Source organism: Mytilus californianus, unplaced genomic scaffold (genome assembly GCF_021869535.1).
Source record: "Mytilus californianus isolate M0D057914Y unplaced genomic scaffold, xbMytCali1.0.p SCAF_7, whole genome shotgun sequence".
In the NCBI taxonomy this organism is placed as follows: Eukaryota; Metazoa; Mollusca; class Bivalvia; order Mytilida; family Mytilidae; genus Mytilus; species Mytilus californianus.
Window position 1 is genome coordinate 52,068,418 of NW_026262723.1, and position 19,468 is coordinate 52,087,885.

The 19,468-nt window shown below is 34.9% G+C and overlaps 1 protein-coding gene across 1 annotated transcript in view; it reads left to right on the forward strand.

Annotated features, from left to right (window-relative positions):
• The window catches only part of LOC127709720 (uncharacterized), a 53,446-nt gene that overhangs the window by 23,595 nt on the left and 10,383 nt on the right, over positions 1-19,468 (forward strand). The window contains exons 12-16 of the mRNA XM_052215384.1: positions 544-600; positions 4,055-4,248; positions 9,684-9,729; positions 10,506-10,571; positions 12,343-12,405. Of these exons, the coding sequence (XP_052071344.1) occupies positions 544-600; positions 4,055-4,248; positions 9,684-9,729; positions 10,506-10,571; positions 12,343-12,405 (426 nt within the window). The remainder of the gene's footprint in view (positions 1-543; positions 601-4,054; positions 4,249-9,683; positions 9,730-10,505; positions 10,572-12,342; positions 12,406-19,468) is intronic.

Consider the following 19,468-nt stretch of genomic DNA (forward strand, 5'->3'; position numbering starts at 1 on the left):
GGTTACACGGACGGGACATCCAAGTGACTAATACAGTAGTCCCGTATAAGATCCCTGAAACCATCATCTTTTTATAGACACCATTTCTTAGGTCAAGGTCAGAAATACTTTTTAAAAAAATTGAAATGCAGAAATGGGCTTTTAGGATGTGTTATATGGGATCACAACCTGACTTGGATATATGGTCACATATTATAGGAGGATGAAGAGGAAGATCACTGATTTTCAAGTCATTTGGTCAAAGGTCAATGTCATTGAAAATAGATTTATGTGAAAGAATATTACTGCCAAAAAATCATGGTTTATAGGATAGCAAGGATATATGAGCTTGTTCAATGAGGTTCTTCACTTACCATTTGTCTGTGGATTTTTTAAATGACTTCATGATCAATTTCATAAATGTTCTCATATTTTTACTTGATGCCCATTCAACTTTTCTTAAAATTACTAAAGTAAGTTGACATGGAGTCTGATACTTACTAGTAGATTTGATAAGTTTGTACTCAAATTGTCTGATATCTCAACAGTTTTACTTCTTTTCAGGTGCATAAATTAATGGCAAGGCATAAAGGTCTACCAGTATATGTTGGTGTCATTAAGGTAAATCTGCAATGTGATTAGTGGTTTTAATATTTACTTCATTATTCATAAGGTTTGAGTTTCAGTCGATTTTATGAATATAACCACAATTTTAAGTATTCAACAAAATGCATGCAAATTTCATATCAATGTGTAGACAAAATTTGTTAAAATAAAAATACAATCCACAAAAAAATGTACCATCGAACACAAATGAATCTACAGTACATTTGATGTTATTAAGTCTCCCAAACGAAGTTTGGGAAGACTTATTGTTTTTGCTCAGTTCTTATTATTATTATTATTCTTCTTCTTCTTCTTCTTCTTCTTCCGCCGCTTTTAAATTTGAACTTGTCCGCACCCGTTCTCCAAAACCGCTTGTCGGATTAACTTAGGGTTTCACAATATGTTAGACTAACATGTCTAGTGGTGCAATCAGGGTTTTGTTTTTGCAATGGGGTTTATAAAGGGGTACTTTGAGGGGCAAAAAGAAAAGAGGGTTTTACTATAGAACCCTATGGGATTTTATTTTTTAAAATTTTCAAATGATTATAAATTGAAAACCGTTTGTGATAGACACAAACTTTTTAATTGAAAATGTTCTAAATGATAAAGCCCATTAAATGAAATACAGGGTTAGTCCCCAGGGGTCACCCCCACCCCCTGCCATTTAAGAAAGTTCTAATACCTTGTAAGTGGTCAAGATCCCCACCCCTAAACCATATATATTCTGGTTTGTCATGCTAAGATGGTTTGAATGATATACAGGGTTAGTCCCCAGGGGTCATCCCCACCCCCTGTCATTTGAGAAAGTTCTAATATCTTGTAAATGGTCGAGATCCCCACCCCTAAACCATATATATTCTGGTTTGTCATGATAAAGCACATCAAATGTAATACAGGGTTAGTCCCCAGGGGTCACCCCCACCCCCTGCCATTTAAGAAAGTTCTAATATCTTCTAAGTTGTCAAGATCCCCACCCCTAAACCATATATATTCTCGTTTGTCATGCGAAGATGGTTTGAATGATATACAGGGTTAGTCCCCAGGGGTCATCCCGACCCCCTGCCATTTGAGAAAGTTCTAATATCTTGTAAATGGTCGAGATCCCCACCCCTAAACCATATATATTCTGGTTTGTCATGATAAAGCACATCAAATGAAATACAGGGTTAGTCCCCAGGGGTCACCCCCACCCCCTGCCATTTAAGAAAGTTCTAATATCTTGAAAGTGGTCAAGACCCCCACCCCTAAACCATATATATTCTGGTTTGTTATGCTAAGATGGTTTGAATGATATACAGGGTAATTCCCCATGAGTCATCCCGACCCCCTGCCATTTTAGAAAGTTCTAATATCTTGTAAATGGTCGAGATCCCCACCCCTAAACCATATATAATCTGGTTTGTCTTGATAAAGCACATCAAATGTTATACAGGGTAAGTCCCCAGGGGTCACCCCCACCCCCTGCCATTTAAGAAAGTTCTAATATCTTCTAAGTGGTCAAGATCTCCACCACTAAACCATATATATTCTGGTTTGTCATGCTGAGATGGTTTGAATGATATACAGGGTAAGTCCCCAGGGGTCATCCCGACCCCCTGCCATTTGAGAAAGTTCTAATATCTTGTAAATGGTCGAGATCCCCACCCCTAAACCATATATATTCTGGTTTGTCATGATAAAGCACATCAAATGTTATACAGGGTTAGTCCCCAGCGGTCACCCCCACCCCTTGCCATTTGAGAAAGTTCTAATATCTTGTAAATGGTCGAGATCCCCACCCCTAAACCATATATATTCTGGTTTGTCATGATAAAGCACATCAAATGAAACACAGGGTTAGTCCCCAGGGGTCACCCCACCCCCTGCCATTTAAGAAAGTTCTAATATCTTGAAAGTGGTCAAGATCCCCACCCCTAAACCATATATATTCTGGTTTGTTATGCTAAGATGGTTTGAATGATATACAGGGTTAGTCCCCATGGGTCATCCCGACCCCCTGCCATTTTAGAAAGTTCTAATATCTTGTAAATGGTCGAGATCCCCACCCCTAAACCATATATAATCTGGTTTGTCATGATAAAGCACATCAAATGTTATACAGGGTAAGTCCCCAGGGGTCACCCCCACCCCCTGCCATTTAAGAAAGTTCTAATATCTTCTAAGTGGTCAAGATCCCCACCCCTAAACCATATATATTCTGGTTTGTCATGCTGAGATGGTTTGAATGATATACAGGGTAAGTCCCCAGGGGTCATCCCGACCCCCTGCCATTTGAGAAAGTTCTAATATCTTGTAAATGGTCGAGATCCCCACCCCTAAACCATATATATTCTGGTTTGTCATGATAAAGCACATCAAATGTTATACAGGGTTAGTCCCCAGCGGTCACCCCCACCCCTTGCCATTTGAGAAAGTTCTAATATCTTGTAAATGGTCGAGATCCCCACCCCTAAACCATATATATTCTGGTTTGTCATGATAAAGCACATCAAATGAAACACAGGGTTAGTCTCCAGGGGTCACCCCCACCCCTTGCCATTTAAGAAAGTTCTAATATCTTGTAAATGGTCTAGATCCCCACCCCTAAACCATATATATTCTGGTTTGTCATGATAAAGCACATCAAATGTTATACAGGGTAAGTCCCCAGGGGTCACCCCCACCCCCTGCCATTTAAGAAAGTTCTAATATCTTCTAAGTGGTCAAGATCCCCACCCCTAAACCATATATATTCTGGTTTGTCATGCTGAGATGGTTTGAATGATATACAGGGTAAGTCCCCAGGGGTCATCCCGACCCCCTGCCATTTGAGAAAGTTCTAATATCTTGTAAATGGTCGAGATCCCCACCCCTAAACCATATATATTCCTATTTGTCATGTCTCGAACATTTGAATGACGTATACAGTCAGTCCCCAGGGGTTCCCCCCACCCCCAATGTTCTAATATCTTGTAAATGGTTGAGATCGCCACCCCTAAACCATATATATTCCTGTTCGTCATGTAATGAACATTTGAATGACGTATAGGGCCAGTCCCCAGGGGTTCCTCCCCACCCCCAATATTCTAGTATCTTGTAAATGGTTGAGATCCCCACCCCTAAACCATATATATTCTGGTTTGTCATGCCAAGATGATTTGAATGATATACAAGGTTAGTCCCCAGGCATCACTAATGCATATAACTTTACTGGACCAAACCAATTTTCAATGGACGTTGCCCAATGTCAGGCGACCCTGGGAATTACGAATTATGGGAGCTTCGTTTGGGAGACTTCGTAACAGCATCCTGTTACAATCATTTCTTGTTTCAATTATTTTGGTCCATGAAATTTGATGGGATTGGTAAGAATTGTTAAAAAATTTACTTTTGAAAGGGAGTGCAGGTGTTTCAGATTAATTTAAATCATTTTTAGATAAGTTTATTTTAATAAAAAGCATCCCAGTAAATAATAATTGATACATTTTAGCTTTGTGACAGAGAGGGAAAGTATTTTCCTCCTATTGTCCGCTTACTGGAAGAGATCAATATAAATCCCAGAACTTTACAGAAGGAGAAGGTACCAGACGATAAAGATAACAACAATTCTGACAGGAAACCAGGTCATGCTATTCTACCAGAAGAGGAGGACTCGGAGAGACCTGTTCATGCTCCTGATGGAAGGTAACATAGATCAAATTTTTTTTTTACCTGCTTTGCCAGAGGCGGAAGCAGGTCTAGTAACCACTCGACTCCGTCCATCCTTCTGTTTATCCATCAGTCCAAGAGAAAGAAAGAAAAGTTCTGTCAAAGTTTTCTTGGCTTCTATGAAAAGGAATGATTTAATATTTAGTCTGCAGCTTGATAATGTTGATTTGTAGTGAGTAAGCAATTCTCACATCTGTTGTGTAGCTTTTTCCTGTTTGCAGATAGTTCGAAATTTTACTACAATTATTGTACAACAAAAATTTCCTCAAAATTTTCTTGGCATCAGTGAAAGGGAATGATCAGTTATGCTCCAGTATACATATAACCTCAATCAATTGCATACAGCAACACAGGTCAAGACCTGGTATTGGTTTTGTTAATTTTAGACAGCAGAAGTTTTGTTTTATAGTTTGTGAATGATTAATTCAATGATTTTCATTTAGTACATTCCTGGGAAAACAATGTTTCGTGATATATTAAGGAATCATTTGGTACATAATTCAGTCCGTCCTTCCATCCATGAATTGGGTTAGCTCATTTCCTTTAAATGTTTTGATCTAGGTTATGGCAATTCATACTTTGTAAAATAACTTTATGATTCCAAGAAAAAGGCCTTTGAAACCCTGATCAGGATGCATGATATTTTGATTGATGAAACAGTGGTCTCGTTAGCCCAAAATAGAAGGGCACCGCTCCCTGGGTGCCTTCATCCCCGCCCTTCTGCCCTGACCCCTTTTTCCCAAAAACCCTTGTGCCGTTTTGGTAAAATTGCCTTTTGTTTCATTGATTTCTTATCACAAAGTTATATTACATATATGACACCAGGTGATTGCCCCCAGGTTAATCATGTCATTACAATCAATTACAGTGGATAAGACTTCAAAGGTGTTAATAACTAGGTAATTTAATTAAGACAATGTTCCTTTTTGTCATAAATTTGATGAATGTGTCAGCCAGTGTTTTTAGCTCTTGTCTAGCCTGGGTCGGCATTTTCGATCTCCAAGAAGAGTGTGTAAATGAAGACTTCCATGACTTTAGAATAGAATTTAAGTCATCAAAATACAACTATGCCTTCACAGAAACGCCGTCCATCTCAACTTGTGTGTGACAAGCAAACAGTAAACGTGTTAGAAATTAATTTTGGAGTTACTTCCCCTGTTTTAGCTTATTACAAATTTGTGCTCCTAAAATATTATCTAGTATTAAAAATAGGAATTAATAACCAATTGAATACAAAATTATAGAAGAATGTTACCTTAAGGATTTTAACTGTCTTTGAACATACCAAAAAAAAATATATTGCAATTTATTTTTGATAATCATACTTTTAGCAATCCATGTTCTATACATTGTCAACTAAGAAATTTGTAAGTTCAAATGTTGTGATGATGTTAAAACTTATGCATCTATATTAACAACATATACAGTTAAAAAAAGAATGTGAACTCCTGATACACATAGAAATATAGACAAAAGAAATGAGCAGTGCCTTTTCCTTTCATAAAACAGTGCCCAGCCCTCCACTGGCACCCTGCCCCTTTTGATTTCTAGCTGGAGCACTGTGAAATATTCACTCTGTTTGGTGGATGTGTTTTTTTAAATAGACCGTTGGCCATTAGTGAAACTTACTTAAAATAAATCAAGTGGAAACATGCAAAAATGCTTATTAATGAAATGTTTACTCTGTTTGTTTGCGGGGGATGGGGTATGGTGTATAATAAGGCAAGCATCAATAATTGTCCTTTTTATATCCCCGTTAACAAAGTTCTGAAATGGGTTTTAGTCCCCCTATGCAGACAGCTCCAGTTTAGATTTGGGTATATCAGGTTCAAACAGCGATATGAAACAGTGATGACCCATTTTTACAGTGTGTATATTTCACAACTTGTTTACTCTGCCTGTTTCTGTAGTGACATTTTGGATTTCAATGAACCTAATTTATGTATAACTAGTAAATTATTAAAAAAGGGATTTTGTTACCACAAATTAATTGAATATTTTACTTAATTCTTTCATAGATACAAAGATTTGGTTTGGAAATTTGGCTGTACATGTAGAATGCTCATTTGAAATGGGATATCACATTTAATTAAGTCTCCCAAACGAAGTTTGGGAAGACTTATTGGTTTTGCTCAGTTCTTATTATGGCACCCTCAACGGAGTTGGGGTGACATACTGTTATTCTACGTTTCTTTTTTTTCTTATTTTTCTTCCACACATTTTGTCCGCGCGAGTTCTTGGAATCCAATGGACCAATGTTGATGGAACTCTACTATAATGAGGACCCCATGTAAAGTTGTGCACCTTGCTATGGAATGGTAAAAAATGGCCGACGTTTTCATGGAAACAGCAAAAATGCAAAAAAAATCAAAGTGTTCCAAATTGGAAGAAATCCACAGGAATGTTAACTGGCATGTGCTGATTTGCAGTTTGACTTTGGAATTTTCAAAATGGCTGCCGTTACCATGGAAACAGCTAAAATATCAAATATTCTAACTCTTTCGTTATAAGACCCAACTGGTTGAAACTTTATGAAAATGTTACCCAGTATGCTAAGATGTCAAGACAATATTTAGATAGTCCAAAATGGCTGCCGTTGTCATGGAAACATGGGGCAAGTTTTACATTGACCCTATGTTAAAATGCATACAATCAGCATTTTCTTAAAGAGTATTTCACCAAAGTCAGTGAAACTGTATTGATATATAACATGACATGTGGCAATGAGATGTCTGCTTTTAGAATTTTGGAATTATCCACTGTAACCATAGAAACAGCAAAAATGTCCAAAATTTCCAAAAAAATCAAAATGCTGCAAACTGGATGAAACTTTACAGAAATGGTAACTGGCATGGGCAGAGTTGCATTATCAAGTTGGAATTTTCAAAATGGCTGCCGTAACCATGTAAACAGCAAAAAAGTTCAAAATTTCAAAATGCTCCAAACTTAATGAAACTTTACAAAAATGATAATTTGCATGTGTAGATGCACTCTTTGACATTGGAATTTGCTAAATCGCTGCCGCTCACCTGGCAATGAGGGAAGGGTGCCATCCGCTATTGCTTGCAATGGCAAATCTAGTTATTATTATTATTCTTCTTCCTCTTCCTCTTCCTCTCCCGCTGCTTTTAAATTTGAACTTGTCCGCAACCGTTCTCCAAAACCGCTTGTCAGATTAACTTTCAAATGATTATAAATTGAAAACCGTTTGTGATAGACACAATCTTTTTAATTGAAAATGTTCTAAATGATAAAGCACATTAAATGAAATACAGGGTTAGTCCCCAGGGGTCACCCCCACCCCCTGCCATTTAAGATAGTTCTAATACCTTGTAAGTGGTCAAGATCCCCACCCCTAAACCATATATATTCTGGTTTGTCATGCTAAGATGGTTTGAATGATATACAGGGTTAGTCCCCAGGGGTCATCCCGACCCCCTGCCATTTGAAAAAATTTTAATATCTTGTAAATGGTCGAGATCCCCACCCCTAAACCATATATATTCTGGTTTGTCATGATAAAGCACATCAAATGAAATACAGGGTTAGTCCCCAGGGGTCACCCCCACCCCCTGCCATTTAAGAAAGTTCTAATATCTTGTAAGTGGTCAAGATCCCCACCCCTAAACCATATATATTCTGGTTTGTCATGCTAAGATGGTTTGAATGATATACAGGGTTAGTCCTCAGGGGTCATCCCGACCCCCTGCCATTTGAGAAAGTTTTAATATCTTGTAAATGGTCGAGATCCCCACCCCTGAACCATATATATTTTCGTTTGTCATGATAAAGCACATCAAATGAAATACAGGGTTAGTACCCAGGGGTCACCCCCACCCCCTGCCATTTAAGAAAGTTATAATATCTTTTAAGTGGTCAAGATCCCCACCCCTAAACCATATATATTCTGGTTGATCATGTGAAGATGGTTTGAATGATATACAGGGTTAGACCCTAGGGGTCATCCCGACCCCCTGCCATTTGAGAAAATTCTAATATCTTGTAAATGGTCGAGATCCCCACCCCTAAACAATATATATTCCTGTTCGTCATGTCTCGACCATTTGAATGATGTATAAGGTCAGTCCCCAGGGGTTCCCCCCACCCCCAATGTTCTAGTATCTTGTAAATGGTCGAGATCCCCATCCCTAAACCATATATATTCTGGTTTGTCATGCCAAGATGATTTGAATGATATACAGGGTTAGTCCCCAGGCATCACTAATGCATATAACTTTACTGGACCAAACCAATTTTCACTGGACTTTGCCCAATGTCAGGCGACCCTGGGAATTACGAATTATGGGAGCTTCGTTTGGGAGACTTCGTAACAGCATCCTGTTACAATCATTTCTTGTTTTTATGGTGATATTCTTTATAGAGCTATAAATTCAGATATGATTCATGTAAACTCATTGATCCTTTGAATAAACTTAATTTTAAAAGTAATCCATCGAATGCCATAGTGAAATATTTTAACATATTGTTTTATCAGTTTTAACATTGATTTTGTTTTTGAAAAATTAAAAGATTAACTAAATAAATATGTACAGTTATGAATACTCATGATCCTACATTCTTGTGGATACTGTTTACTTATACATGTTATATATTGGCATTCCACAAGGATGTCTTTATACTAAATCCTTTGGATGGGATGTGTACTGACTGATACTTTAGTCTTGGAGAAAATGATTTATTTATTAGTTGTAATTGGCTTTGAATTAGCTTTCAGTAACTATGAGTACTCTTATATCTGTGCTTTGTGTCTATTGTTTTTATGTTAATAATTTTTGGGCTCTATACTGATCTTTTGAGTTGAGCCAATGCAACTGATTTTTAGTTTGTTCTTATCTTATGCTGTTAAATAGAAAAGTATGAAACAGTCCATGCAGAAAAAAACTAACGCCTTATATACTGTAAATTCGGAAATTATTGCGATGTTTTATTATTGCGAAAAATGCAACAGGGTTATAATCGCAATAATTTAAACTTGCATTTTGAAATTTTTTATATGAATTAAACAGGATTTTTTTCAATATCGCAAAAATTAAAATTGCATTTATGTCTAAAATGACAAAATCACAATAATAAATGCACGCAATAATTTCTGAATTTACAGTATATCAATTCAATTGATGAAAAATAAATATGACAGACATGAATCAACAACCAATAGAATTACAGGCTCCTGACTTGGAATAGGCAAATAAAGAATTTGGCGGGGTTAAACAAATTTATGAGCAAGTAGTCAACCCTTCCTCTAGCCATCATGTGTAGTTGATCTTATTTTACCATCATTCTGAATTGGCCATTTTAAAAGTAATTGTAGAACTTTGAGCAACTATTCTATTTGTATTCATATGTATTTTCTTTAAATTTTTGACGGATTGTTTTTTTTTATTTTTTAGTGCATTATATAAAGCAACATACCTTGGCAATGTAGATCTTGGACCTGTAAGTTTTAGTCAGTTGAAATGAATTTGTGAATCTTGTACAATTTAGAGATTAAAAATAATGTAAAGATGGTGTGTTCTATTCAAATTATGACAATTTTTGTCCTTGAATTATATATACACGTACCTGTGATAGATTAGATTGTAACATTTCTAGTATTAAATATAAGGTAGGATATGAGTAAAGTTATATTGTTTATTAATTTGTTGTTTTTTAAATACAAAGACTAAATTACATGTATGTATAAAAGAAATTGCCTGGTATTAGGAATAACTATTTGGTATTGAATTCTTTATGGTTTATTTTTAAACCAGGAAAAGCTCAAGCACAGGGAAAAGACCTATGCTAAACTTTGAAAATTTATGCTGCTAGGAGGAAAGGAAAATTCATGGTTTTCCTATACCCACTAAATCCACAAACATTGTTATCCACAAATATTGATATTCCACAATTATTGTTATTCCACAATTATGATAAATAAACGATAAATTTTTATGCCCCACCTACGATAGTAGAGGGGCATTATGTTTTTTGGTCTGTGCGTCCTTTCGTCTGTCCCGCTTCAGGTTAAAGTTTTTGGTCAAGGTAGTTTTTGATGAAGTTGAAGTCCAATTAACTTGAAACTTAGTACACATGTTCCCTATGATATGATCTTTCTAATTTTAATGCCAAATTAGAGTTTTGACCCCAATTTCACGGTCCACTGAACATAGAAATTGTTAGTGCGAGTGGGGCATCCGTGTACTATGGACACATTCTTGTTATTCTTATTATAGGATGGTAGAGTAGACAGAATAGAAGATGGAGTCGATTTGGTGCTTAGAAATCACAAACAAGTAATTGTAAGTATACTGTTATTGTTCCCCGATGAAAAACAGATTTGGGGATATTGAAATGCCTGAAGTCTTAACATTACAAGTTTTTAAATTTAAGTTACAAATCTGAATTTATGAAGCAGCGTTTTTTTCTGACTATCAAGTGGCAGTAAATCTTTGTATTTCAACTTTTCATACTTGTAGATTTGTTTTAATTTGACTAATTAGCTTTGTACTTCTATAATTTGGCATGAAATTTTATTGTGCTCTACAATTAAGCATCTCATATGTCATGTGTACTAGTGGGGGTACAAATTTCTATAAAAAAAGTATATGATTTGATTTGACAAAATTTTGAAATTCCATTTCAGTCATTTGTATTTTAAATTATTAAAACCTTTATTTTGAAAATTTTAATTTTTTTAAAGGATCTTCATTTTTTTTTCACTTTTGTGGAGGCTGCCCTTACAGTCACAAGTTTCTCTTTGTCAGTGACAGTTGTTTGGCTGTTTTAACTTGATTCATGTCAGCATGTTTAGCTGGTATGCCAAAATATCTGAAAATCTGGCATCAAATTCATACCTGTAATAATTTTGTCACCTAAATGTATCAAAAACTTCAAGAGTCAGAAGCAGTCATAACAAACTGTAAGCTGCCTATATGTCAGATTGCAACTCAATGAAAATAAGAATAAAGAGATGTGGTATGATTGCCAAAGAGATTACGTTCCACCAGAGTCCAAATGACGCAGATGTTAGGTCTTTTACAGCCTTCAACAATGATTATATCTGTAGGATATTTGAAGTTTTCTATAAACAGCCTATTGATGATCAAAAGCTATGATTAAGTGCCTATGAAAGAAATGTATGAAAGAGGTTTCTTTTGAAGCCTGTAATAAACTCTTATGTGGCATAAATTATCAAGATGAAATTGTAGAGCTTGTCATTGCTTACATACTGTAAACCGGAATTTTTTTTTCGCGATTTACCAACAAAATCTAGATTCGCGCCGTTTTGAATTCGCGATGTCCCGATCGGTGTCCTATATAAAATTTTTTTCTTAAATGATTTGGAAACTGTACAGTGTTAATAAATGTATTTAAATCAAGTGATAAAAGCAATCAAAATTCCTTTTTGTCGGTTCACATTTAAAACTATTAGTCATGTTTGCTTGTAAAAACACAATCACAATAAACAAAGAGGAATGACCTAATTAAGAGTGAATTAAATGCTGACAGAATTACTGCTTATTAGTTAATATTTTAATCTGATTGATCTGTGAAGCAGAGTGCATCCGAAATGGGTAATCATTTTAAAACATAACTGTTACGATAGTTGTTTATTTAGCAATATCCGTAATGTCCACTTGGATTAATTAGGACTATCATGAGATAAAGCTTTGATATCTAACACTGACTTTCCTTTAGAAATAAAGTTATGTTTTGCGGTATAGATCTGTTGTCTGTAAAACCGATGTTTTAAATTAGCCATATACATATCCTATTGACATACGTTCTTATATGGTCTTCATATTCGTGTTCGGATTTCCTTGAAATATTCGCGGTCTTTTTATTTTCGCGTTTCAACTCTTAATGCGACAATAGCGAAAATAAACTGCCGCGAAAATTTCCCTGTTTACAGTAGTCAGCGCTGTATTTAATGATCATACTGTGAAAAGGGTATGTACAGCAGGGGACAGTAGTATCTGCTAATTTTTAACTTTATATATAAAAAAGAAGATGATATTTAGCCTTTTTGATATTTAGTATATTCTTATGTTTAAAATATGAATGTTACAGGAAGTTTTGATTGATCTAAGGGAGAAGGATGTCATTGTAAGTGATGCTACCAGCAACAACAAGGTACTGTTAAATTTTCTTGTTTTTTTTTATTAAAGAAAACTGCTCCATAAAATCAAATCTGTTCATATTGATTCCGTTGTCAATGGCTGGTGATTTATTCAATTTCATGTGTACTGATTTACATTGTTTGACAAAAAGTTGCTGTTATTAATCAAATCATCAGGTAAACCTGGCAAAACATTGATAATCATGCACAGCCAATCTTGGGTTTAATCATATTTTCATATAAATAGCAATTGTTTAACAGTGAAGCAATACTAAGCAATGGTAACAATCATCTTTTTTTCTCAGTTTTTTCTAAATACTGTAAATTCAGAAATTATTGCATGCATTTATTATTGTGATTTTTGTCTCACCTTGACAGAGTCAAAAAGCGAGACATAGGTATGCTGTTTCCGGCGTCGGCGGCAGCGTCAACAATGTATTAGTTTGTGATTAGGTCTAGTTCATGGTGAACCACTAGTGGTAGGTCAATGATATTTGGTATGCAGTTGTATTAGTATTGGCACATCTCATAACCATGGAGATTATTTGGCACCGCCCCCTCAGTCAAGGTCTATTGACTTTGAAACTTTTCATAGTTTACATGTATTAGTTTGTGATTAGGTCAATTTATGGGGAACCACTAGTGGTAGGTCAATGATATTTGGTATGCAGTTGTATAAGCATTGGCATATCTCATTTCCATGGAGATTGTTTGGCTCTGCCCCCTTAGTCATGGTCTATAGACTTTGAAAATTTTGCTAAGTTAACATGTATTAGTTTGTGATTAGGTCAGTTCAAGGGGAACCATTAGTGGTAGGCCAATGTTAATTGGTGTTCAGTTGTATAAGCATTAGCACATCTCATTTCCATGGAGAATATTTGGCCCCGCCCCCTCAGTCATGGTCTATTTACTTTGAAACTTTTGCTAAGTTTACATGTATTAGTTTGTGATTAGATCAGTTTAAGATGAACTGCTAATGTTAAGTCAATGATATTTGGTATGCAAATTTATTGGCATTTGCAAGTATCGTTTCCATGGAGATTATATAGCCCCGCCCCTGATCATGGTTTATTGACTTTGAAACTTTTACATAGTTTACAAGTTAATGTTTGTGTTTAGGTTTGTTTAAAGGGAACGACTTATGATAAGTCAATGGTATTTGGTATGCAGTTGTATTAGCATTGGCACATCTCATTCCATGCAGATTGTTCAGCCATGTACCTTCAGTCATGGTTCATTGACTTTGAATATTTGCATAACTTACATGTTAAAGTATTGCTATTTCAATTTCAACATTTGCATTATCAAAATTACAAAAAGGCGAGACATATCTCTGTGATAACAGTTTATTAAAGAATGGACAAATTTGCAAGATTAATTATTGCGAATTCAGGATAATGTGCATAAAGATATATGGATCAGATATCAGAACATACCTGCCAACCTCTGAAACCTTCAAAGAGGGAGATCTCCCCCTCAGCTATGACAGCTGAGGGGGAGATTTTGCACGAACGACATTTTCAAGTTAAATATATGACCTGTTTACGTATTCATCTACAAAACACCAATAAGAGTTTATGAATATACTTTATTTCTCCGATTCATGTTTATAATCTATACAAGGTGTTTTTTCATTTAGCCTTTTTCTATACCTCCGAGTCTCATAACTCATAACATTCCATATTTTGATTTTGTTGTGAGTCTCACACTTTAGCATGATTTCAAACATCGTACAGACCATCAAAAGAAATCCACAAGTTGATTGAACATGATGTGCAAAAAGATTCATTGCCAAGTGAACTTGGTCGTAAAAATTGAAAATCTTTCATTCAAATCTGCTTGACATTTTGATTTGCAGTTATCTGTTTCTTCTTTTTACACTGCCGCTTGGTCCAGACAAAGACCTCTATCTTGTTGGAGTTGACATAGCAGAAATGAATTTCGATTACTTATACATCGAACATAAGAACTACTGACCAAAGTTTTCAAATCATTGCCGATTGTTTATTTCTATTTAAAGTAATGAAACAGTCAGAGAATTACAAACGCAGGTTATTCCAGGTTGGCAGGTATGTCAGAATGCAAGTTCTTATTATTGCGATGCTCACCCAGTCGCATTATTCACATAAATAAAAACCTCGCAATAATTTCTGAATTTACAGTATTGTCAAACAAGTCAAATCAAATTTGTTTTCCATTCTATTGCTTGGCATACACATAACATTTATAAAACCAGACATTTTCAAATTGTTCACAGTTTTTTAACTGTGTCATAAGTCCTAAGTTAAGATACCTGGGATGTCTAAATTTTTTGACCATATATTTTTCTTAAACTTCTGTTAAAGACTTCTGTGTCAAGGAGTAATACCCCCATTGATGTTTCCCTATTACATGTATTAGTCTTTGTTAAATTGGCACTTTTCAAAAAAATTGGCAGAATTTATCTTTGTTTCAAATAAAGAAATACTTGACATGAGTAAAGTTTTATCCTCTCCAGACAAAATTTCACATAACATTTCATTGCATATAAGATAACAAGAGTGCACACGCTGAAATGTCTCGCCTTCTTTACTAATCATTGATATTATGTTGATAGTCCTAAATATAAAGCTTTATTACAACTGCTACATAAACTTAACATTAACCAAGTGAACTAAACATTGACCAATGAACCATGAAAATGAGATCAAGGTCAGATAAACCATGCAAGGCAGGCATGTACAGCTAACAAATCTTCCATACAACAAATATAGTTGACCTATTGCTTATAGTTTAAGAAAAACAGACCAAAACACAAAAACTTAACACTAAGCAATGAACCTTGAAAATGAGGTCAAGGTCAAATAAAACCTGCGTGACTGACATATAGATCATAAAATATTTCCATACACCAAATATAGTTGAACTATTGCATATATAGTATTAGAAAAAAAGACCAAAACTCAAAAACTTAACTTTGACCACTGAACCATGAAAATGAGGTCAAGGTCAGATGACACCTGCCAGCTAGACATGTACACCTTACAATCATTCCATACACCAAATATAGTAGACCTATTGCATACAGTATAAGAAAAACAGACCAAAACACAAAAACTTAACTATAACCACTGAACCATGAAAATGAGGTCAAGGTCAGATGACACATGCCAGTTGGACATGTACACCTTACAATCATTCCATACACCAAATATAGTAGACCTATTGCATACAGTATAAGAAAAACAGACCAAAACACAAAAACTTAACTATAACCACTGAACCATGAAAATGAGGTCAAGGTCAGATGACACCTGCCAGTTGGACATGTACACCTTACAATCATTCCATACACCAAATATAGTAGACCTATTGCATACAGTATAAGAAAAACAGACCAAAACACAAAAACTTAACTTTAACCACTGAACCATGAAAATGAGGTCAAGGTCAGATGACACCTGCCATTTGGACATGTACACCTTACAGTCCTTCCATACACCGAATATACTAGACCTATTGCTTATAGTATCTGAGATATGGACTTGACCACCAAAACTTAACCTTGTTCACTGATCCATGAAATGAGGTAGAGGTCAAGTGAAAACTGTCTGACGTGCATGAGGACCTTGCAAGGTACGCACATACCAAATATAGTTATCCTGTTACTTATAATAAGAGAGAATTTAACATTACAAAAAATCTTAACTTTTTTTTCAAGTAATCACTGAACCATGAAAATGAGGTGAAGGACATTGGACATGTGACTGACGGAAACTTCGTAACATGAGGCATCCATATACAAAGTATGAAGCATCCAGATCTTCTACCTTCTAAAATATAAAGCTTTTAAGAAGTTAGCTAACGCCGCCGCCGCCGCCGGATCACTATCCCTATGTCGAGCTTTCTGCGACAAAAGTCGCAGGCTCGACAAAAACCATCATTGGAAGTTGACTAATCAAATTTTCACCACTTTTTTTCCTGTGTACAAGCTTTAGTAACCATGTAACCTCAAGTTTCCAAAATATTTTATAGAAACACCAAATAAAAAAAAGAATGGTATTTTGAAGCACCCAAGCTATATGTTTATTACTCATAAATTTTTTTCTGCAATGAAATGTAGGGTTAACTTCCTACAACTCTCAAATTCAAGGGAATATTTTTTTTCAACCCTTTTTTGTACCAGTATGTAACCTGATGAACTTTCAAAATTTCAGTATAAAAACTAAGGGTCAAAGACCATGTTTTCGTTAAAGAACATACAAATTAACCAAATCACAGTTATTTTATATGGGTTTTATAGAAACAGTAAATGATAGAATTGGTTAAAACTTAATGAGAGAATTTCTTTTCATAAATACTTTCGAAATATTAAATAAAGATAAGGGGTCATGGGCCTTATCTTCTTAAATAAATCAAACTAGAGGCTTTAAAGAGCCTGTGTCGCTCACCTTGGTCTATGTGCATATCAAACAAAGGAGACTCTCCTACATTGTAGACAGACTTCATGACAAAAATCTCTATTTTATTGATCTTGTATTACTGACCTTTTAGTCTGTTTAGTTTCTCTCTATCTTCTTTAGTTTTTGTTCAAAGCACAAAAGTTGGTAAAAAAAATCCTCATTTACCGGTAAGGTCAATCACTCCTATGAAGGGTGACAGTCTATTAACTATATTGGCAAAATTTTACTTTTTAATAGATCTTGCCTTGCTGATCATTTTTGTGATTTAAAGTGTATATTTAACTATTATAATTTAAATCATATAAGGCATAATGGAAAAAAAATGTTTCTCTCTATTAAAATATCATAGTTTTCATGATAATAGGCAAAAATAAAAAAAAAATTGTCATTTATGGGCAATAACTCCTATAAGAATTTGTCTAACAGTTTTGACGTATAGGACAATTGGTAGAGCTCATTATTCTGAACATTTTGCTCCTTTCAGATTTTCTCTATTTATAACGGTTCAAAAAATAATAGACAAAACTTGCATTTTACCCCTATGTTCTATTTTTAGCCATGTCGGCCATGTTGGTTGAAAGGCGGGGTCATCAGACACATTTGTATGCCCCCGTCGTGTTAAAAATTTACTATAAAGGGCAATAACTCATTAAGGAGTCAATTGACCATTTTGGTCATGTTGACTTATTTGTAGATCTTACTTTGCTGAACATTATTGCTGTTTACAGTTTATCTCTATCTATAATAATATTCAAGATAATAACCAAAAACTGCAAAATTTCCTTAAAATTACCAATTCAGGGGCAGCAACACAACAACGGGTTGTCTGATTTGTCTGAAAATTTCAGGGCAGATAGATCTTGACTTGATGAACAATTTTACTCGTGTCAGATTTGAACTAAATGCTTTAGTTTCAGAGATATAAGCCAAAATCTACATTTTACCCCTATGTTCTATTTTTAGCAATGGCGGCCATCTTGATTGGCGGACAGGATCATCAGTTTTTTAAACTAGATATCCCAATGATGATTGTGGCTGAGTTTGGTTAAATTTGGCCCAGTAGTTTTAGAGGAGAAGATTTTTGTAAAAGTTAATGACGACGACGACAGACGACGACAACGGACGCCAAGTGATGAGAAAAGCTCACTTGGCCTTTTAGGCCAGGTGAGCTAAAAATCACAAATTGTCCTATCAAATTCAATATTATTATCTGCCTTTGATTTTTTCTATATTTGGAATACACTTAATGACACTTAATTTTTTGAAAGTTTGATAGATTAAATTTCTAGTTTCTGTTGTATATTGAATGATACTTGGTAAAATATTTTTAAACCAAAAAGGTATTTTTGCAACATGCCCAGAAGGAATGCCCTGAAAAAGTCACCCGATCTACCTTAAGCTGCGTAATGTCATGGTGGAACCTGATTTCATTTTTTAATCCTCTCTTCTATCTCATGATTTTAATTTTCAGGTCAGTATTGCAGACTCTAGGTATAATACCACCAAATCATAGTATGTCACATCTGGTTGCATACGAAAAAGAGTCGAAAAAAATATTCCCTTGAATTTGACAGTTATAGGAAATTAATCCTACATTTCATTGCAGTAAAAAATTCTGAGTCATAAACATATATCTTGGGTGTTTGTAAGCACCATTATTTTTTTATTTGGTGTTTCTATAAAATATTTTGGAAACTTGAGGTTACATAGTTACTAAAGCTTGTACACAGATAGAAAAGAGGTGAAAATTTGATTGGTTAACTTCCAGTGATGGTTATTTTCTTATATGCAATGAAACGTTATGTGAAACTTTGTCCATAATACTGGACAGGATAAAACTTTACTCATGCCAAGTATTTTTTTATTTGAAACAAAGATGAATTCTGCACAATTTTTTGAAAAGTGCAAATTTAACAAAGACTAATAGGGAAAAATCAATGGTGGTATTACACCTCTAGGTATAGAACCACTAATTCAGGCCCGGTCGGAAAGAACATACAAGAAAGTAGTACATATTTTAAACAAAATAGTTCCTACGCATAGCTGTATCTTTGTCAATAGTTGGAATATTTGGGTTGTTTTAGTATTAAATGAAAGCTTGGGGACTTGGGATCACTGTAGAACCCTTGTTGAAAGTTTTATTTGAATAATTAAGAAGTATAAGAAATTTTAATAGGGGGGCTCATTTAGCCTGTTGTTCAGATCAGAAGTTCCTGTTTTTGTACTATCAAACTTCCGGAAACCAGAACGCTTTAATATGCAATTAAAGGAATGTTGATTTTTTCAGCACAAGTCAGGATAAGGTACAGGTTTGACATGAAATAACTGCCACTTTATTTGAACTTAAGATAAAGTAGCCATTAATGCTTGAAATTGCAGAATTTAACATAGAAAGCAATGGGGCTATGAATTAGTGGTTTTATACCTCTAACAATGACAGACTTTTTATGCCCTTCTTTCCCTTGAATTGCTTTTATATCATCAGGTTTTATGTCTATCTTCAATTCTTTTTTTAACATTGTTAGGGATCTCATGCTTACATTTCTTGAAAGATATTTATTCAAAAGTTAAAAAGATAAAAAAAAATTGTTCAAGTTATGTCCCTTGGGTAGATAAAATATGTGCAACATGGGAG